Source organism: Pteronotus mesoamericanus, unplaced genomic scaffold, assembly GCF_021234165.1.
Source record: "Pteronotus mesoamericanus isolate MK-2021 breed Mesoamerican mustached bat unplaced genomic scaffold, CSHL_Meso_final contig_101, whole genome shotgun sequence".
NCBI classification, from domain to species: Eukaryota; Metazoa; Chordata; class Mammalia; order Chiroptera; family Mormoopidae; genus Pteronotus; species Pteronotus mesoamericanus.
The window spans coordinates 4,245,339-4,268,745 of NW_026555001.1; the positions used below are offsets into that span (position 1 = coordinate 4,245,339).

Here is a 23,407-nt window from a genome sequence, read left to right on the forward strand (position 1 = left end):
TAACCACTTTCCAACTCCCTGGCCTTGAGAGGCAACTGAAAAAGATGCCACTAGCTTAGCTCCGAAGAAGGTTTCAGGAAAACCAGCTTTCCGTGTGGGTCAATTCTCTGTATTGTCCTGGGAATGCCCCAGGGGCCCAGCCTTGGGTCTGTTCCTTCAACCATTCCATTTTGTAAGCACCTTATGCCTAGTAATAGATGAAATCCAGATTGGTTTCTGTTTCTGTCACTTACGTTTCTTGTAGCAATATTTCTTCTAATATATCTCCTCAGGCAAGGGAAACAAAAGAAAAAATAAACAAATGGGACTATATCAAACTAAAAAGTTTTTGCACAGGAAACGGAACCTCCAGCAAAATGAAGACAGTTCGCTGAATGGGAGAACATATTTACCAATGACACATCTGATAAGGGATTAATATGCAAAATTTATAAAGAACTTAAAAAACTCAACACCAAAAGAACAACCCAATTAAAAAATGGACAAAGGACCCCAACAGACACTTCCCCAAAGAGGACATATAAATGGCCAATAGATATATGAAAAGATGCTCAATGTCACTAATAATCAAAGAAATGCAAATTAAAACCAAAACAAGATATCATCTCACACCTGTCAGAATTACTGTCATCAATAATCAACAAAGGGAAAGATGTGCAGAAAGGGGAACCCTTGTCCACTGTTGGTGGGAATACAGACTAGAGCAGCCACCATCGAAAGCTGTATGGAGTTATCTAAAAAAATTAAAAATGAAACTGCCTTATGACCCAGTAATTCCACTTCTGAGTATATACCTAAAGAAACTCGAAACATTAGTTGAAAAGATATGCACGCCTGTGTTTATGACAGCATACTTACAATAGCCAAGCAATGGAAACAGCCCAAGAGCCCATCAGTAGATGAGTGGATAAAAAATCAGTGGTACATTTACACAATGGCATACTAGTCAGCCTTAAAAAAAAAAAAAAAAGGAAACCTTACCCTTTGCAACATCATGGATGGAGATGGAGGGTATTATGCTAAGTAAAATAAGCCAGTCTGAGAAACAAGTATCATATGATTTCACTTATATGTGGAATCTAATAAACAAAAAACTAACAAATAAAATAGAAACAGACTCATAGATACAGAGAACTGACTGACAGCTGTCAGAGGGGAAGGGGGTTAGGAGGCTGGGTGAAAAAGGTGAAGGGATTAAGGGAAAAAACCCTCATAGATACAGACAACAGAATGGTGATTACCAGAGGGGAAAGGGGTCAAGGGAGGTAGAGAATAAAGGAGGGATAAATGGTGATGGAAGAAGACTTGACTTTGGGTGGTAAACACACACACAATACAATATACAGATGATGTATTATAGAATTGTACTCCTGAAACCTATACAATTTTATTGACTAACATCACCCCAATAAATTCAATTTAAAAAACATAAAAATACATGATATGTATAAAAACCAAAATTTTAATGAAAAATTGAAGGGAAAAAAAACTCTACCATTTTCTGTACATCTCATGATTTACCAGACACTTTATTTATGTAATTACTATAATAACCCTCAAGACATAGAGGATAATAAGGCAGAAAGTATTAGCAAGACCTTATAAAGATGAGAAACTAAGGTCAGCAAGGTTAATCTATCTGCCCAAGGCCACATGGCTACTAAATAGAACCAGTATTAATACCCAGGTCTGCCGCCAAAACCCTTGTTTTTCCACAATGCCAATTTGGACAAATATAAAATGGAGTATATTCATTTTCAATTGCTCCAAAATATATTTTATAGAGATAAACAAAACACAGAAAAGCAGCAAGCAAAGGATAGGATATTAGTCCATCTGGTAACACTAACTGAGTCAAGGACTCAGCTGTAAAATACAGAAGGTTTAAACAGACTTTTTATAAGGTCCTTCTAGATTTAAAATTCTGTAGTTTGAAATGCTAAACGAAAACATATTTTGGGCTACTTTAAATAAAGGCAATATATAAAGGTAAAAGCACTATTAGAAATAGACGCAACAGGAATAAGCTACAGAATTCAGTATTTATACTGTACGTCAATGCAAAACTTATTTTTAAAAACAATCTGTGGAAAGTTTTAGATTAGGTACTCTGACTACAAAATGATTTTTATTCAACTAGTCAAATATAAAACATGAGTCTATAACTTTCCAACCCACAAATTAAGTAAAGCTAACTAATGAAAGGCCTTTAAAGAGGCTAATCTTTGGAATGCCTCATTTAATAATCAATAAGCAATATGACATCAATTTTAAAGCATTAATATAGTACTTGCTTTGTTTAAACAGATAATAACAATCATTAACATTCAAAGTTACAGATCAATAAGAAAACTTGTTATCATAAAACATAATTAACTTGTCAAATAATAAACCTTTGTCATATTTACAATCGATAATAATCTGGTTAATGAGACACAAACTCGCCGTAACTGTTAATTATAAAATGTCAGTCACAAAAAATAAAAAGCAGTACATATAAAACAGTAAGAAAAAAGTATCTTTATAAATGAGTGTTTATTACTTTTTTTTATCCTCACCCAAGGACATTTTCATTTGGTTTTTTTAGAGAGAGAGGAAGGGAGAGTAACGTCGATGCGAGAGAAACATCGACTGGTTGCCTTCACAGGCACCCAGACTGGGGATATACCAGGGACCAGGCAGCCACACGGGGCCGTACCAAGACCGGGGATGAATCTGCAACCTAGACATGGGTTCTGACTGGGAATCAAACCAGCAACCCTTAGATCACCGGACGATGTTCCAACCACTGAGCTGCACTGGCCAGGGCTGAATGTTTTAAGATTTTATTTATTTATTTTTAGAGAGAAGGGAAGGGAGGGAGAAAGAGCGAGAAAAACATCAATGTGTGGTTGCCTTTCACTAGCTCCCCACTGGGGACCTGGCCCGCATGTGCCCTGACTGGGAATGGAACCAGTGACCTTTGATTCACAGGCCGGCACTCAATCCACTGAGCCACACCAGCTAGGGCTGAATGTTTATTACTTTTACTGCTGTGACAGAGAATAGCTTTTTTGTGCCAATTCCAATCAATTGGTAGTATTTGCCTGGAAAGAACTGAGAAGGGTCTCCAGGGGCAGAGTTAGGGCTCAGATTAGCCAGGTTTGTCCCTGGATTCAGAGGACAGTGTCAGATCTATGTGCCTATATACTTTATAGCCTGAGAAACAACAGAATTATGGGCTAAGTTTTTACAAGATCAAACTTCATAAGACAAATACAGCAGACATGTAGAAACAAAATATGTTTAGCCTTATCCTTGCTAATAAAATTTGTGGTCAAAGTACAAAGATTAGAAACAAGAAAAAGTTCTTCAAATGCCAGGGTGAGTTTCTATTGTTCCTTTATTTTTCCTTCTCTCCTTGGTATTCCTCTTGGAAGTATTAAAATTTCAACAAATGGGCTAAATAAATCTCAGAATAGATAAGATACTGATCACATAAATAAGTTGGAATATTATAACAAAGAATTCTCCTAGTAAACCACATCAATTTCTAAGAAATTAAAGAATGAGATCAAGTTAACAGAAGACACAAACTTTTGTTACTGGGAATTCCATAAAGAACAGAAGACAGAGGACAACAGAGAAATAGAAATCTTAGAAGAAAACATCCCTGAGCTAAAAACTAATTAAAGGTCCTCACTCACACTAACATATTCACCAAAAATGCATGGAATGATTACTGAAATAAATCCAAAATGTAGACATATTATAATAATTTCAGAATGCCGATTCTAAAAAAAAAACTTTCAGAGGAAAAAATGTATTACCTACAAAAGAGCAAGAATGAGATTGATATCAGACTTTTTTTTAATTGATTGATTTGAGAGAGAGAGAGAGGGAGGGAGGAGGGAGAGAGATACTGGTATGTTCTTCCACTTACTTACACATTCATTTGTTTTCTGTATGTGTCATGACCACGGATCAACCCCACGACCTTAGCATATCGATGACACGCTAACTGACTGAGCCATCAGGAGAGGACAACAACTCAGCAATGACACTGTATTCCAGAAGACAGTGATGCAACTGCTTCAAAATTCTTTTTTGTTTTAATATTTTTTAAAGATTTTATTTACTTTTATTTTTTAAATAAAATTTAACATTTTTTTAATTTATAAATCATGTTTATTCCATTACAGTTGTCTCAATTTTTTCCCCCTTTAACTCCCTCCACCCATCCCACCCTGCCCCCGACTCCCACAAGTCAATTCCCACACTGTTGTCCATGTCCATGGGTCATTCATACATGTTCTTTAACTAGTCCCTTCCCCTTCTTTCCACCATTGACCTCCTTCCCCATCCCCTCTGGTCACTTTCAGTCTGCTCCGTGTTTCCATGCCTGTGGTTTATTTTGTTCGTTAGTTTATTTTGTTGAATAGAGTCTACTTATAGGTGAGATCATATGGTACTTGTCTTTTATCAACTGGCTTATTTCACTTAGCTTAATATTCTCCAGTTCCATCCATGTTGTCGCAAGAGGCAGGAGATCCATCTCTCTCTCTCTCTCTCTCTTAAATGCAGATTGATTTTATTTTTTAAATGTCAAAGTTATTTATAAAATATTAAAAAATTTAAAACCATTATAAAGTCTCAGCAATTAAACCAATATGACACCAACACAGAAATAATCAAGTAGATCAATGAAATATAATGAGCATTCTAGAGACAAACGTATATATCTGTCTAACAGTATAATATATGATTCAGTTGATATTTCAAATCAATGGGGAAAACAAGGCTTATTCAACAAATAAGGTGCATGAACCACTATTACTTGAAATAAAACAAATATTTATTTACTTTTAGAGAGAGGGGAAGGGAATGAGAAAGAGAAACAGCAATGTGCATTGCCTCTCACATGCCCCCCAAACTGGGGACCTGGTCCACAGCCCAGGCATGTGCCCTGACCGAGAATCAAACCTGCAGCCTTTCAGTTTGCAGGCTGGCACTCAATCCAGTAAGCATATCAGCCAGGGCTGCTTCAAAATTCTGAAGGGAAACTGTTTTAAACCTAGAATTCTATAAAATCTAAACTTGCAGTGGGGTGTGATGATAAAATAAAAACATTTTTAAGGAATACAAAGATTTAATAAGTTTAGCACCCACAGGCACTTTCTGAAAAAATAAAGAAATTTAGATGAGGACTATTTCAGCAAGACAAAACACAAATGTAATTCAAAAATGATGATGATGTGGATACAGGAAACAAAGTGGAGAGGCAACAAAGGAGTAAATCTTAAAGAGCAGCTATCTAAGGGGAGGTGAACTTACATGTAAAAGCACTTAGAATAGTGTCTGGTGCTGTATGTTATCATTATTAAGTCATTACTATTATTTAGTAAAAATCTAGAACTACATGCTATATAGTATCAACGAAGGAAGGAAGGACAAGGAAGGAAGAAAATATGAGCTAAATTTATTTAATATAAGGTTAAATATGTCTGGTTAAATATAAGGGTATTTGATTTTCTTTTTTTCCTTTACCGAGTTAACCAAATATTGTCTCCCCACAAATTTATTTAGCAAAAGTTAAACTCAATATAAAATAGGCAAAGAATATGAAATAATTCACAGCAGAAAAACATAAGTGGCTTTTATAAGAAAGCCACACTTTCATGAGAAATGTAAAAATAAAATTATACCAACACATCATTTCCCATGTATTAAATTAGTAGAGACCAAAAGCCTGATAGTAAACTATATTGGTTAGAGTGTAAGGGAATAGACACCCATTCATTGCTTGTAGGTGTAAACTAGTACCCTATCTGAGGCAAGCAATTTGGCAATTCCTAGCAAGATCACAATGCACAATCTTTTGACCCCGCAACAACAATTCTGAGAATATATGTTAAATATAGATGCTGTATTCATACCTGTGCTAAATGGTAAGTATTAGAACTGTTTCGGTGCAAAAGATGAAAAACATATTCTTCCACCAGTACAAGTGATTCAATTACTAGAGTCCGTTGCACAACGTAGCCACTAAAAAAAAGTACTGATATGAAAGAATCTCCAAGATAAAAACACAAGGCCCAGGAAAAGTGGTACCGTGTCTCTGAAGTCTTCAAATGGTGAAACCGCACCCCCGTGGGGGTACATGAAGACATTCCAAGGGGTATTCAGAAGCACAGGTTTAAGGAGGTCCGTTTTCAGATCAACTTTCACATGTACTAGTTCCTACTGACCTACTCTGAGAACTAGCACAGGCTCCAGGCATCAGGCTGATCCTTCGGTTCTTATCCCCACTGCCTTCTCTCACTCACCTCTCAGCCACCCTACATCTTAGAGTGGAACACAGCCCAAGGGAGTCAACTCCTGCTGGGCACTAAACAAAGAGACAATGGGTGACAAAATTGAAGCCTCTTTAACCAAGGTACCAAAACTCACACAGTCAAGTTTTGCAACTTACACATCCTTCAGTAACAGAGAAATGTGGTATTAGAATTGAGACATTTTGCCCAGTGTTAGGGTATTACGAATTCAAAATTATTTGAGACTATGGCATCAGATACCTATCTGCCAATCAATCAATCGGTAGATATATGAACAATTTTCATTTAGGCATTACTTTTTCCAAACAGTGAATGGTGGTCAAAAAAATATGCATAGCTCCTGAAAAAGTCGCAAGAAAATGAAAAAACAAAGAGCATCTGTGAAAAACAAACAAAAAACTCAGAAGGCCTTAGTCCATCACAGCAAGTCTTTAAGCGTTATCCAGGAGTCTCTCTCAAAATTCAGAAGATGGTTGCCTTGGAGATGCATAGTACTCATTGAATGAAATTGGAAAAAGGAGTCAGACTTTCTGACAGAAAGTCAGGTGTTTTAGCTGCCTGGTTTATCAATAAGGACTAGCTTAGCCATTAAGGTTTACTGGCAGTCATTTTTCTTAATTGGAAAAATAAAATCTACAGTTCCAACAATCTGATGAAAATATATTTAAATACTTTATATATCATCTTACATATCATATTTAAATATATTTAAGGACATATATAAGATCTGAACACTTTATCAGACATAAATTTAAAATACAGAAGTATATTTAAATAAACATTATTTCAACTTTTCCAAACATTTCTAAGACTATTGGTTAAATAAGGTCCCTATGATAGCTAATTCTGTTGAATTAGCTAGGCTATAGTCCAGTTATTCAAACTCTAATTTAGGTGTCACTGTGAAAATATTTCATAGAGCTGCTGACTTTAAGTAAAGGAGATTATCCTTAATAATCTGGGTGGGCATCATCCAGGTAGTTGAAAAGCCTCAACAGGGAAACCCAGGTTTCCCAGAAGAAATTCCACCTACTATACTAGCCTGCCAGTCAGATTTCAGAATTGGCTGGCCAACCCCCACAATCTTATAAGCCAATTACCTGCACTAAATGTCTTTATATATTTATATAAACCAGTTGGAGAGTATACATTTATATGCATATATCATATATATGTATATAAAAACCTCCAACTGGTTTTGTTTCTCTGGTAGAACTGTAGGTGCTACAATCCCTATAGGTGAAAGAATAAAAAGTATAATTAACAGTCATTTGTTAGGTCTTGGGAAAGCTTTTTTAATGTGCTTTTCAGAAAATGAGACCATGAATGACTAATGACTGGTTAAGAAACCTCTTCCAAGCCTGATGGTTTCAAATTCTCTGCTTTCAGCAAAACTGAAGGAGGTCCTAATTGAATTGTCAGCTGCTAAATCATTTCAAAAATCACTTCTGATGAAAAACTGCTATATGATTTTTCACATACAACTCAACTCAGAAGAACAAAGAATGAGATAATTTGTAAGCTCTCAGGAGAGGGATTTCTGCTGCTTCGTCCACTGCTCATCAGCAGAGCATAGAAGAGTGTCCAGGACATAGCAGGAGCTCAAAATATATTTGATAAATCAATGAACGAGCAAAACTCCACCATTTTCATTCACTTACTTAGATGTACAAATTTTGTCAGAACCTGCATCTATAAACACAAAAAACAGGAATAGAATCAATGCCAAACCCTGCCACATTCTTCATTTTAACAACTAGTTACATTAACGCAAGGACTCACTATTATAATTCGGATGATGGCAAGTCCCACCCATCTCATTAAGAGATGATTTCCAGTAAAAAAATCTTATGTTTAGTAATTATCAAAATTTTTATAATATTTGTACTCTAATTATAATAAATCCAAAAGAAATTAAGACTGAGCTTTATGGACACAGAAAATATAAAGAGTTTTTACATTTTAATTTACACATAACATTTTTTGTTACAGAGAATGACATGATAATGATGATGAAACCCTTCAAACATAAAATGCATCAGGCTAATGTTCTGTGGAGAAAACAAAGGAGAAGGGAGTCCAAGGACAAAAAGGGATCACATGAAATTTCAAACTGTTAAGAGTTTGTTCTTATATTATTTTAACCTGAAATGGTAAGCAAATTGTTGCAATATTTCTTTTCTAACAGAATACTTACAGGTGTGACAACAATTTTCAAATGTCAATATTTACAACACACTACATGTATCTTTGCAACTATTTAAATTTTTATGAAAAATTTTAATGTCTACTTTAAAATGTGTAAGGAAGTTTTTAAAATTATTAAGGAAAATTTGAAAGCAAGTAAGTTGAAGGAAAATATGTATATATACATATGTATGAATTCCTTCTATATACCTCGATTTTCTCAGGAAAAAACACCAGCAACTAATCAGTAAGTGTTGAGCTATGAGAGAGAACTGGGTTTTGGAACCTGATCTGGTAAGGTTTTGCATTGAATATACTTTCGTGCCTTTTAATTATTGACTCACATTCAAATATGACTTTTAGAAAACAAAATATTTTAACAAGATAAAAAAATGTAAAGGCAATCATTTTAAGACTACAAATAAGAGTACCTTCCTGACAAATAGAAAATCTGATAAAACCAACACAAAGAGAGGAAGGAGAAACACAGACACACACACACACAGAGAAATTAAAATAAAAAACAATTAAACAAAAAAGAATTAAATATCCTTTCTGACATTAAAAACACTCAGAATAGGTTTAAAGACCAAAAAATGCAAACAAGAAATCCAACTGTACGTGGTCTAAAGAGTCACTGCATTCTAAAAAACAACTTAAAAGGTTAAAAATTAAAGGATTAAAAAAATGTATAAACTGCACAAATACTAATGACAATAAAAGGGAATAACAATAGTGGCAGCAAAAAAAAACAGGCCTGGGCAGGTAGCTCAGTTGCTTAGAGCATCATCCTACAGCATCATCCAAATACACCAAGGTCCAAGTTAGATTCCCACCCCTCGCTTTCAGGGCACATACAAGAAGCAACCAATGAATGCATAAATAAGTGGAACAACAAATCTGTGTGAGTGTGTGCTCTTGCTTTTGGTAGTTGTTAAAAGTTTTCTTTGGGCCTCATTTACAGACAAATGTTACGAATTAACAGTCTGCCTTTTAACAGGACTTACTCCATTCAGCACTGACTGGTGTGGTTCAGTGGGTTGAGCATGAGCCTGTGAAATGAAGGGTTGCCGGTTCGATTCCTGGCCAAGGCATATGCCTGGGTTGCAGGTCAGGTCTCTTCTTGGGGGTGTGCAAGGCAACTGACTGATGTTTCTCTCACACATCAATGGTTTTCTCCTTCTTTCTCCCTCCCTTCCCCCCTCTAAAAAATAAATAAAACCTTTTAAAAGAGAAGAACTTATTCCATTTACATTTTTTTGTTATTAACATGTTTGCATTCGTTCTGGTCATCTTATATTTACCTTACTTTTCTTTTTCTCCTATTGAGTTGGGGTCTATTTGGGGCCACTTTAAATTCATCTGTTAATCTAGTAACGTAGATAAAGTAAAATGAAATTATTTATCTAACTCCTCCCACTGGTTATCCTTAAATTATGATATAACCAATACAAACTTTGTCAATATAATATATTGAACATAACATCCCTTTTACCAAAAAATATCAGATCTGTAGAAGACTTTTACTTCTCCTCCTCATTTCTAATGTTCTGATAATCTGGAATTTTATTCCTAACTTACTGATTTATGTCATACATTTTGTGTACTGAAAAATACCTTTATTTGGTTGTTCACACTATTACTTAATTCTCAAAATAATTTGCTCTTCTGGTATCTAGAAATCTTGATCCTCATTCCTTTACTGATAACTTTCTCTCTAGAATGATTACAGTATCCTCACATTCACTTTGGTGTTCTGAAATGAAGTATTTGCCTTTTTCATCCAGTCTAAAAATTCTTGTCCTCCATCTATAGGGAAATGTTCTTTAAAATGATTTCTCCCTGTCTCTCATTTACTTTTTTTACTTAAATCCATCAGTATTTATTATTCAGCCCTCCTATTATTTTATTTCAATAACCATTTTTAACTTCCTCATTTTCTTATTGTTCTTTATAACAGTTGTTCTGTAGGATAAATATGCATATACATACCATATGTATGCATATATATGTATACATACACATACATGCATGCATGCATACAAGGTCTGTCCGGGAAAAGTCCAGCCATTGTTAATATAACGAGAACGGTTTGCGCTATCAGTGTAACCTGGCAGCCAAGGAGAATGGACTGGAATGCACGTGCATGAACAATGAAGACTTCACTGTACCAGTCAGTGCAGGAGGCAGACACATTCAAAATGACTGAGCGAGTACAGCAACGAATCTGCATCAAATTTTGCATTAAGCTTGAACATTCTTCCTCAGAGACTTAGTTTCTGATTTAGAAGGCTGCAGTTATGGGCAACTGATGACTGGTAGCTTCATCATGGCAACATGCTCACTCATGCAGAGTTTTTTGCAAAACATCAAATCGCCCAGGTGACTCAGCCCCACTATTCCCCAGATGTGGTGCCCTGCGACTCCCGCCTTTTCTCAAAACTGAAGTCACCTTTGCAAGCAGAGAGATTTCAGACCTGTGATGAGATTCAGGAAAATACGATGGGGTAGCTGATGGCAACTGGGAGAACTGTATGAGGCCCCAAGGTGCCTACTTTGAAGGGGGCTGAGGCATCATTGTCCTTCGTACAAATGATTCTTGTATCTTGTATCTTCTTCAATAAATGCCTCTATTTTTCATAGTGCATGGCTGGATATTTTCTGGACAGGCCTCATACATAGAAAGTCACACATAAAATGTCCACAAAATTTTACTTTTCATATGTTTGTTTTGAAATTGGGGCTCTATCTTATATAGTTATCTAATTATTTAATTCAATAATATATTGTGCCACCTGTCCATGTTGATATGTATAAATCTGTTTTCATTTATGTAGCGGTAAGGCATTCTAAGACATATGCAGTAAACAAGGTTTGTTTTGTTCAATGCCCTATGGTTGGATACCTGTCTCGTTTTCACTATTACAAAGGCACATTTCCTTGAGCATTTATCTATGATTAGTATAAGGTAATGGAAAGATACAACGAGTTTTAATTTTGCTAGGTATTGTCAAATTCTCTCAGGTCAATCCTAGCTGAATATAAGCAATTTTAATTTTTTTACTACTTAGAACTTTAATTTACAATTTTTAGAAATTAGAAGAAATTGTAATACCTTTTTTCTTAACCTGAACATATTGAGCAATGTCCATGTTCCCGACATTACGATGAATGTTAGTGAATATATTAGTCAATAAGAGAGACATAGTTTTGTTCTATGATACTAAATTTAGTGCAGTGGTCTTTGGGTGCTAGTCCATGAACTAAGGAGTCCTTTGAAAGGGGACAGGGGAGGGCACCACAATGGGAGTGGTACAACATTTCATACATGAAGACAATGGTGTCAGACATCCTACAGGTATGTAAGTACATAGCGGAGAACAGTCCAGTACCAAAGAACTGATTCAAATGACTTTCAAATGTCCATCTGGACATTTACGTAGGTAAAAACATGCTTTTGTTACCTGAAACGGGCTAATTCTATTTTATGTATGAGAACACAAAGTATTTTGGGTATGGTTTTTTAAAAACTGAATTTTCCAGGAATGCACCCATTACTGTTATTTTGTTTCATTCAGAATTTACCAAGAGTACCATTTTGAAAAATTTCAACAATGTATTAGCATTCTAAATACAACATATCTAATTTATAACTGCTGCGTTGTTTGAAATTCGATTCAAACATGCAAGTATTTCATAATTTCATTATATCTTCCACTATAGTCATGCCCTAGAATTTACATATATTGAAATACAATGCATGTGATCCTACTACATTATATATTCTATTATAGAATATTCTATTATTTTATTACAAATTTTTCTCATTTATATTTCAGTTAGAACATAATAGAGTTTAATTTTGCTTCTCACATTTTATGTACAAAGTATGCCATCGATGAATTTCATTTCAGAATAATAAAGAGGGCAATTTTCCTGACTTGCGCTCACTGTGGCCAAAAATCATTGATAAGGAAAACATTCAATGTAAGGCATCACTGTGAGATCTCTTCATTTAGTCAATTTGCCAAAGGAAACTGATGTTTACTTCTTAAAAAAGCTATAAGCTTAAATAATCTTTCTAAACTGTCATTAAAAATACACAAAATAGAAAATCCATTATGATCCTCTTTTAGTTATTTATTGTCCAGTGACAAATCACCCCAAAACGTGTGACACAAATCAACTACTTTATTTTGCTCACAGGTTCAGTGAGTAAGGAATTCAGACAGGGCACAGTACAGAAGTCTTGTTGTGCCTCAAAAGGAACTCAGATGGCAGAGGCTGGATCAGCTGGTGGCTCCTTCAGCCATGTCTGGCACCTGGGCTCAGTTAGGACCATCAACCATAGAACCTACACATGGCCCTTCCACATGGCTTAGTCTTCTCAAAGGACAGTAGCTGAATTTCAAGCAGGAATACCCTGAGAGAAAACATTCCAAGAGAACCAGAAGGAAGCTGCATGGCCTTTTATGACCTAACCCTGGGATTCACAACAGCATTAATTCTACCATACTATATTGGTCACAACCCACCTGCATTCAAGGGGAGAAGACATGCACCGCACCTATCAATGAAAGGAATGTTAAAGAATCTAGGGATCATGTTTGAAAATCACCACAGATTCTTTTCAGTCAACCAAGATGCTAAAACAAAACCACTGGTAGCCTGGCTGTTCTTCAGATTTGTTCCCCTGGTAAACTTAAATCTACAAACATTTGTGGCGCAACTATAGTGAACAAGACACATAGACACATGCACGCTAGAAAGATGATCAAGACTGTGTCCCCAACATTAAAGAACTTAACACTGAGCACTCAAAACACACAAACTGTGTGCCAAGGCCAGGAAGGCAGATACATTCAAAACATTTGATTTCAGTACTTTGAAATAACAATCAATTGTGACTTATGGTTCAAAATCTTTGTAAAAGTGCCAATTCTTTTATAAAATCCCATTTTAGCCCCAAAACTATGAAACATATTAAACATTCATTTTTTTAATAATTCATGAATCTTAAAAAACAAAGTTCCCATTACTCCTTTTGACACCAAAACATTTTATAAGAACATAGTGACTTAGACTGGGATGTGTAAGAACAATGTACAGAAGTCATCTCACCTTTCACATGAAACATATTCACATGAAACCTTATTGCCTAGTATTATTACCACATCCTGAAATGCCTTATTATTTTAAAATTTTAAGAATATGCCCTGGCTGGTGTGGCTCAGAGGATTGAGTGCCAGCCTGCAAACCAAAGGGTCACTGGTTCCATTCCCAGCCACGGCACATGCCTGGGTTTTGGACCAGGTCCCCGGTAGCGGGCGCATGAGAAACAACCACACAGTGATGTTTCTCTCCCTCTCTTTCTGCCTCCCTTCCCCTCTGTAAAAATAAATAAATAAAATCTTTTTAAAAAAAAGTCAATACCACTTTCTGATTCTACTTATAATAACAACACAAAAATGCCAGAATATTAATAAGTGAGTAAACTATAGAAAGAAGACTTAACATAGGCAGGATCAACTTATCATCCCCAATTTTCTCCAATAGCTAATTCTGGGTTTTAATTCTGAGCAGGCATAAGTAAATCTTCGTATCCATTTTCTTTCTTCTTCTCCTTCCACAAAGTTCTAAGGATGTATGCGTTAGAGTGGAAAAGCAGGGGCAAAGAGAATGAAGACTAGTAAGTAAAAGAACTATTCTCATTTATTCCATGTTTCCCTTTGTCACAACTTCAGTCCAGTGTTGGTGACACAACTGAAAACTTGAGAAGAAAATTCTAAGGAAGGAAGAGAGCTGTAAGTATAGTGGGACACTTTACCCTTTGCCCAGGTTAAAGATGATTTTAATTTTCTAAGCTTTACATTTTACAAATCACAATATAAAAATAATGCCATGTCAAAAGTATCCTAAATATGCAAAAGGCCATAAGGAGTACCCATGAAATTCTTCCTTTTGGAAGAGTCCATCAGTCCGAGAACCATGACCATCCTAAACTAGCATCACTCCTTTAATCCAAAATTCCATTTCTAACAGACTAAGAGAACCAATATTGCATTTATTACACAAAGTACATGTGCTGACTTTTAGTGAGATTACCTTAGAAGAATCAGGAACAAGCACTGAAGTCAGATATCTTTTAATTCTGAATACACCACAAAATAGTCGAATCTGCTAAAAGAGCATGGCAACCTAGGTATAGCACCACCTCTCCCAAGAGTCAATCCCCTCCCTACTGATCCGACTGCGGTCTCCAAGTTCATTTCCCAGTGAAAGGAACCAGGGATCCAAGGAGATGAGGTCTGGGGCAAGAGGTGCAAAAGATGAGCCTGGAACACCTTGTCATACTAGAAGCAGGTAAGATAAAGACTACTGGGATCATTTCAAAATGACTCGAAAACCAACCTACATAAGCCCTGCTGGCTGAAGATGGGACAATTTGAGTACCAATAAGGACAAAAATTGATAATTAATATCAAATACATCCAAATCCTTGAGTTCATGATAAAATAGAAAAGAAATGAATTGGTAATGATCTTGGATTATCATTAGATCATTGATTTTGAAAACAGTTAACTAAAAAGAGGAAAAACCACATCAAGCATTTAACCTGCTTTTCCTATAAGATCTGAACCTCAAGAGTAACCTGATGGTTGAGAGGGAACATTCTGTTCTTAGAAATATTCCACCAACAAATGAAAAGATATTAGAACTAAAAGCATAATGTTTGCAACTGTAATAAATTAAGAGATTAGGCAATCATTGATCAATGGTTGGTAACTCTACAAAAAAGTTATCATTTTAAAATTCTTTTTTTTATTTTTTGCTATAAGAGGCGATAGGAGGAAATTCTGGAAAAACTGAGTAAGTCTATACATTATAGAGGTTAGATAAGAGAATGTCCTTGTTCTTTGAAGATATCCACTGAAGTATCTTTAGGGGTTAGGGGAAATATGTCTTCAATGTTTTTTCAAATGGCTCAAAAATACTAACATGTACAGAGATAGAACAGAGCAATTATAGTAAGATGTTAACATTTGAGAAATCTTGTTGAAGGGCACATAGAAATCCTTGGTAATGTTTTTAAGAATTTTTCTATAAATCTAAAATTATTTCAAAGTAAGCCTTGGCCGGTGTGGCTCTTAGTTTGTTGGAGCATCGTCCCATAACTGAAAGGTTGCAGATTTAATTCCTAGTCAGGGCACATACCCAGGTTTGAGGGTTCAATCCCTGGTAAGGGCGCATGCGAAAAGGCAACCAATCAATGCTTTTCTCTCACATCGATGTTTCTCTCCCTGTCTCTCTCTCTCTCTCTAAAAGCAATGAAAAAAAAATGTCCTTGGGTGAGGAGTAAAAATAAATAAATAAATAAATAAATAAATAAATGATTTCGGAGTAAGATGTTTAAACAAAAAAGGAAGAAGCAACAATACACGGCAGACCTCATAAAGTAGCACATGAAGTATATACAATCCTACCTATGAAGTAATCCTGTCCCCCACGTCCTCCCCCCACAAAAAACCCTGGATTTAGAGCCTCTAGAATCTGGATCTAATGATCCACCCACAAAGAAACATGGTCAAGGACGTAACGGAGATGCAATAAACAAACTCCAGGCCAAAAGAAACTACAGGATGAACAACCCGGTATTTTTAACAAAATATTGAGAGACAGACTATGAATGAATATGTATCTACAGATTAAAAGACTTAATAATGTCCACACAAAAACTTCTACATGAATGTTCACATCATTCATTAATGACCAGAAAGTGAAAACAATCCAAACACCCATCTCTGATGAATAAAATATGGTATTTCCATCCAATGGAAATCATTCAGCTATAAAAAGGAATGAAGGAATTCATGCTGTAACATGAAAGAAACTTGAAAATTTTATGCTAAGTAATAAAAATTCCAGACACAGAAAAACACATATTGTATGATTCCATTTATAAGAAATGTCCCGAACAGACAAATCTTAGACAGAAAGTAGATCAGCGTTAGCCAGAGACTGAGAGAAAGGGGGAATGAAGAGTAACTCGTTTCTTTTTGGGGTGATGAAAATATTCTAAAATTAGATGGTGGTGATAGTTATACAGCTTTGTGTGTATACTAAAAACCACTAAATTGTATGCTTTAATAGTTTTATGCTATGTGAATTACAACTCAATTTTTAAAAATCGATGGACAAGTGGAAAAAGAGATTTAAGAGTCCTATTAACTAATAATAATCTATTAACTTCATTTAGATCCCATTTTAAACAAACTATAAAATAGAAAAAAATCATGAAGGAGAAATGTTAAAACTAACTAGATATTAATACTACTAATGCTTACAGAATCCTAAATGATTAACGGATGCTAAAATGTCTAGGTTAAAGTTTGACCAAGAACAAGGTATTTAGCTCTGGCCCATGTGGCTCAGCTGGTCAGAGGACCATCCCATGAACTGAAAGGTCACGGGTTTGATTCCAGTCAGGGCGTGTGCAGAGGTGGGGGGAGGCAGTTTTCCTGGTCAGTGTGAGTGTGAGAGGCAACCAACCTGTCAACGTTTCTCTCCCACCCTCCCTCCCATCCCCTCTCTCTAACTTCAATAAACATGTCCTCCAATGAGGATTAAAAAAAAAAACAAGGTATTTATATTGTTGCCAAGTATCTCCCCTCAAATAACTTATAGAACACAAAGAGACATGGCATCTCTACAAAAATACATAGCCTGAATCTATCATGAGGAAACATCTGACAATCACAACTGGAGCCATATTCTACAAAATAACTGGCCTGTTTTCTTCAAAAATGTTAAGGTCAAAAAACACAAAGACTAAGGAACTGGTTTCACATAAAGGAGACCAAGAAATAAAATACAACGTGTGAGCCTGGGTTTTATTGTAGAGTAACAAAAAATATATATAGCTATAAAGAATACCATTGAGACATGAAATTTGAATAACGACTGTGAATGAGATAATAGTCTTGTATAAATTTTAAATTTCCTGACTTGTTTACTATACTGTGGTTATGTAAAAGCATTTCCTGCCTTTACTGGTATGGCTCAGTGGGTTGGGTGTCTGCCCTAAACCTGAAAGGTCACAGGTTTGATTCCAGGTCAGGGCCCATGCCTGGTTTGCAGGCCAGGTTCCTGGTTGGGGGCAATTCATTGATGTTTCTCTCACATGTTGGTGTTTTTCTCTCCCTTCCCCCTTTCCTTCCCCTCTCTCTAAAAATAAATAAATAAATAAAGTCCTTCAAAAATGTTTTTAAAAAAGGAATTTCCTTGCATTTAGGAGAAACACTGACATTTCCAACTTATTCTCAAATTGTTCAGGAAAAAATATAAATTATTTATGTATAAATACAATGACAAATTCAACAGGGCAAAATGTTATTTGCTAATTCTGGATATAGGGCACATGAGAGTTCATTATATATTCTTGGCACTGCCCGTATACATTATAGAGGTTAGATAAGCTTCAAAATAATACAGCAAGTAACTAGGGGTTTATATCAGCGACTTCTAACCAGGTCTCACAAGAATTTTTTAAACATAATACCTGACTATTTAGTCAGGAGAACTGACCACTTTTCCTTTAGACTGCCAAATAAAAAAATGACAACAGCCAACAGAACAATAGCCCTCCAGTGTGAATGCCCTGTAACCATAAATATAAAGATCATATAATAGAGTTGCATCTTACTGGTCATGTCACATTAATAAGGTTGCATCTGACTGGTTAATTCTTGGTACCAGAAATCCTAATATACAAGTATATATACCTGATTTTTTAAAATATCACCTTGGAGCAAAAAAGGGTGGGTAATTACTATTATTAGTTTCTTGGTGGGGGGGTTGTAAATCAATCAAAATTATACTTATTTTGTCAGATCAGCAAAAAATTATTATTTTTTGGTGAGCCGCAGAATTTTAGTAATTAGTTTATGAGTGCCAAGAGATGAAAAAGACTGAAAATTGCTGGGCCTAGATTAATTAATTGGTCATGTATTAACAACTGTTAAAGCAGAGTAATGGATTGGATGCACTAGGTATATGATACTATTCCCTGTACTTCTGTATGTTTGAAAGTTTCTGTAGTAAAAGCTTTAAAGGACTCCATAATGAAAAGTTCCTTAAATGGATCAACTAAAATTCAGAAAAATTAAGTGCCATCTACACACAGGATTCCAATTTCGAAATCTTTCTAACATATGACATTCTCTCCATTAACCCTCCGGTAAAACTCTTGATAAAGCATGAACTATTCAGGCAATTTTATTTGTTCTCTCCACCTGAAGATTTAGTCAGTACCAAACAGAAAGATACCTCTAACTCCAGCATACTAAGATATATCAATACATAATGAATGAAAGCAGGTAAATGTAAATAGAAGGAATCCACCCAAAGGGATGTTCTAAAATTACTGAGGAGACAGGAAATCCAACCGACATTTTTAAGCACCCATTATGAGCTTTTCCTTAGGTCCCTTAATCCTCACGATCAACAATGGCATAATTTTTTCCCTTAATTTTTTTAATTGTGTTAAAATATATATAATATAAAATGAGATAATTTCTTCAATCCCGTTTTACAGATGAAGAAAATGGAGATGAATGAGAAGACAATTTTCCAAAGCAAGCAACAAGTAGAACACCAGAATCTGAACCCAGGTTCTTTAAACTGCATGATTGCCAGTATATAATTTGATTGATTCTTAGCTCTCTTGAAATTTGGTTTCTCTGAGTCAATACCAAGAGCCTAATCAATTCTGAAAATACTGATTTTCTGTATATGCAAATCTAAAACAGTCCCAAGATACAGGCATGCTGAGACCCTCCATGAATAGTCAGCGAATCCCTTAACAATCTTTACATTTCACTACCCTCACAGTAACTACTTAAGAAGCTCCATTAGCAGCTAAATTAAACACAAAAATATATGAATATAAATGAGACATTTTACTTTTAAGTTTATGTTGTAAATGGTGAATAAAATCCAAATAATTTTACATAGACACATGAATACACATTGAAGTCATAGATTTTGGTTATAGTTAAAATAACTGATTAGTGTATCATTTTAATAAGCAATTATTTTGGCTCTTTGGAATAGCCCATTCTCTGTCTCACTGTTTCACTAATAAACTCCCTTTAACTTTAAAAAAAAAAAAATTATTGTGGTCACATACATAGGGAATACACAAGGATGATCTGAATCTGTCAATGTAGAGTTTGTAAATATTATACAAACTATATCATAATGAATACTTTCTACACAAAAATAGAAATTTAAAAACACTATGAACAATATCACAGAATATATAATGGGAATTTAACTTACAAGACAACCGATCTGTTTAAATTGGCAACACAGCAGGGGAACATTTCTCAAGCAGACAGAAGAGAACCACCACGTGTGTGCACACCGGCCTCCCTTTCCCATTGCCACATCGCTTCTAATGCTTCAGGATCTCCAAGACCCATTACAAATCACAGTATCTGACTGAAAGATGGCTTTCAAAATAAAGTACTTACAGTCTATATATGCCTTCTTTCTTAAAATTTAAATCACTTTTTTATGATTGTGTTAGTTGCTTTAAAAAAAACCAAAGATGCTAAAATATGTTCAAGCTGTTGATTGGACAAAAAACAAACACACACAATACAGAACAGATTATATTACAAGTGCTTAGATGTATATATCAACTATATTTAAATTTTAAAAAATTTTAGCCCTGCCTGGGTAGCTCAGTTGGTTAGAGCATTGCCACAATATTCTATTGCTGTGGGTTCGATCCCTAGTCAGGGCACATACAAGAAGCAACCAATGAATGCACAGATCAGTCAAACAACAAATCGATGTTTTTCTCTCTCCCTTCCTTCCTCTAAAATCAATAAATAAAAATTAAAAAAAAAAAAGAATCAACCAATGAATGCATAAATAACTGTAACAAACTGATGTTTCTCTCCCCTTCTCTCTCTCTCTCTAAAATCAATTTTTTTTTTAATTTTTAAAAAGAAGTTTTCAGAGCTGTTATCTACAGGAATACATAATTAAATATCACTTTGCATTTCTTTTTCTAGCAATTTTTTAATGCATCCCTAAATACTATAAACACCTAATTCATACTTGAGGTTCTTAAGAATGTAAATATTATCCAGTTTTTTACAGACAGGAAAAAAAATCCCTCCAAGAAAATGCCATTGAAGTATAAATTTCCTTATATTTATACACTCAAACCACCATCGAAAATGAAATATGGCAAAGCACTGCTCTGATTGTCTGCTAAAGCCTACTTGCAAAGACTTCTATTTCAACATTTTGGCTATTTAAGAAAGATGTGATGCAACCTAAAATACTAAAACTAAGCACCACCCAAAAAATTACTCCCATCTAAACTAAGAGGAAGACAAATGGAATAGCAAAAAGCTAAAGTAACAAAAAAATATTTTTCCTCTCATCATAGAAAACAGAAGACTTGACATTTTTTTTTTATTAATCCAAGAAAAAAACAACTTACTAGCATGCTTGTCTGCAAGCATTATAAGCGTGTTGGAAATATCTCGTCGTCTATAAAAGCACACTACTTTTGCTTCCACGTTACCAGTTGCAGTCTAAAATAAGAAAAATAAAAGTCATCAGTACTGAATATTAGATTTAAATAGTTTATAAAACAAAAACTAGAATACAGCACAATTATAAGATCACACTCATTTACACTGGTGCCAACCACAACTGCAGGATAATCAGAAAGCTAAAAATTTCAAATAAGGATGAGGAACATTTGTTCAGGGTCCAAGTGAAACTAAACTGTCAAACATAAAATAACTTATTGGCATCAATTAAACTAAAGTGATCAGACCATTTTAATGAATAAAGCCAGACATAGTTAAATCTGATTAGCCTTGAGAAACTAACCCCCAAAGCTTCCACAGCCACAACAGAACTTATTTAAGACAGTTAAACATACCTCCTGCAAAACCACTGCCAGAAGCACTGGCTAAGAGTAAAATCACCCAGCCCCTCTCCAGAACACCCCCGCAGGGGACTGACGAAGGGACAGGCAGCCGTCATGCAGAATGGACAGGACGACCTGGAAAAGCGGTCTCCAGCCCAAGGGAGTCTATGAATCTGTAATAGTCAATAATCTCAGTAGTACTTACTTTCCCTTCCCATAGGAAAGTATTAAAAACCTTGAGTTATAAACCACTGAAGCTCTTATTTCTTTCTGACTACAGTCTAGAATACAAATCAATATTTAGTTAGGTTGTAATTTACTGCAGCTGGGGCCCAGGCTCCAACTCTACTATTCTTTATGAATTCTGGGAGCTTTCAAGACGGTCAATCATTCATTACAAAATTCTTTGTAAAAACATATCAAGTACAATAAAAAGCTATTGTGATTTCCAATTTCAAACACATTTGAAAACAAATGTTCAGAATTTCTCGGGGTTTACAGATATATTCAAACTTAAAGAAATAAGAATATATATGTGCTGCAGTAAATTTGTCAATTTTATGAAGTTCAGCAGCAGTTTTAGAGTGAAAAACAGTGTTATAGAAATACTGCCCCTTAAAATTGAAATCATATTAAATCCTAACCAAAGTGCTTCTATATTTCACAATATTATGATCAAATATATATCCTTCAGAAGTAATGATCCAGCAATCTGCTACATGAACAAACCAAAATTTCCACGTAAATAAAATCTATCAATGACCTCAATTATAAACTCTTTATCACTTTTGTCTTGACACAAAAGTATGTTAAAAACCCAAAACATGAGTTTCAAGGCATATTTTTCTTTTCTGCCTCACTAGTGCTTTCCTTCCATAGGAACATTCTACAAAGCTAATTAAATTCCTATTTAAACCTGCTTAGGATGGAGGGGCACAGTCCAAAACAAATATTCTCTTCTAACTAGGTACACCCTTGGCTATCCGGCTGTTTACAACCACAGTATTCCTCTCCAATACACCGCTCCCCCCCAGCATCCCTCTAACCTGAGCTACCCAAACTGTGGTCCAAGGCCCAGTCCATACTGTAACTGTGCAATGAAATTAGTATTATGGAATTTGAGTTAATGTTATAGCTACTGAACCTAATAACGAACAGTGGGGGCTTATACTGCTATAAGCCTACTTTAAATTTCATTTTTCTTTTCCAATTTTAGGAAAGCAGTCTGAGGTAGTGAAAATTCTTGACCACAAACAGTGTGAAAAGCAATGCTCTAAGACCTAGGTTAAATATTTGATATACATAAATTCTGGGCGTGTGTATATACATTGATATTCATATTCTTTGGTTATTCCCAAAAATTTTTTTAGCCTTTCCTAAATGCCCAAGAGCTAAGCTAAGCACTGCAGATACACGGTGCCTGCCCTCACTAAGCCTCCAATCCAGTAAAGATGCCTGGTCACATGACATCTCCTCTCCAAACCTTCCAAAACCCAGTTATAATCTTGTCCCTCACCTGATTAGAACTTACACTGACTCCCCATAAATGTAAAAACATCCTTGACAATATCCCCAGCACTATTTTCCTTTCTATCTCCTCTCTCCTCCAGACACCAATTCTCACTCATGGAAGCAGTAAAAGCTTCATGGAGGAGGAAATGGGGTGGAGGGACCCTAGACCACTACAAAAGAGGGAAAGTAGTCCCAACAGGTGAAGAAGCCTGGAGGACCACTAAGTTGTCTAAGGAAAAAAAAAAAAAGGCCCTGAGCAAAAACCCACAGGTGGGAAAAGTAGAGACATGTATAAAGAATAACCCACGATGGCCCTGGCTGGTGTGGTTGTTGGTTGGAGCATCATCCCTTAACCTAAAGGTTGAGGGTTCACCTCCCAGTTAGGGCGTACATCTAGGTTGTGAGTTCAAACCCTGGTCTGGGTGCGTCTGATCCC

At 35.4% G+C, this 23,407-nt stretch overlaps 1 protein-coding gene across 4 annotated transcripts in view; it reads right to left on the reverse strand.

Annotated features, from left to right (window-relative positions):
- The window catches only part of MTA3 (metastasis associated 1 family member 3), a 161,149-nt gene that overhangs the window by 131,495 nt on the left and 6,247 nt on the right, over positions 1–23,407 (reverse strand). For all 4 annotated transcript variants that reach the window (XR_008528626.1, XM_054567294.1, XM_054567280.1 and 1 more), the window contains exon 3: positions 21,022–21,115. Coding sequence is in view for 3 of the 4 variants with exons in the window: in XM_054567294.1 (XP_054423269.1) it covers positions 21,022–21,115 (94 nt within the window). In the remaining variant the exon portion in view is untranslated. The remainder of the gene's footprint in view (positions 1–21,021; positions 21,116–23,407) is intronic.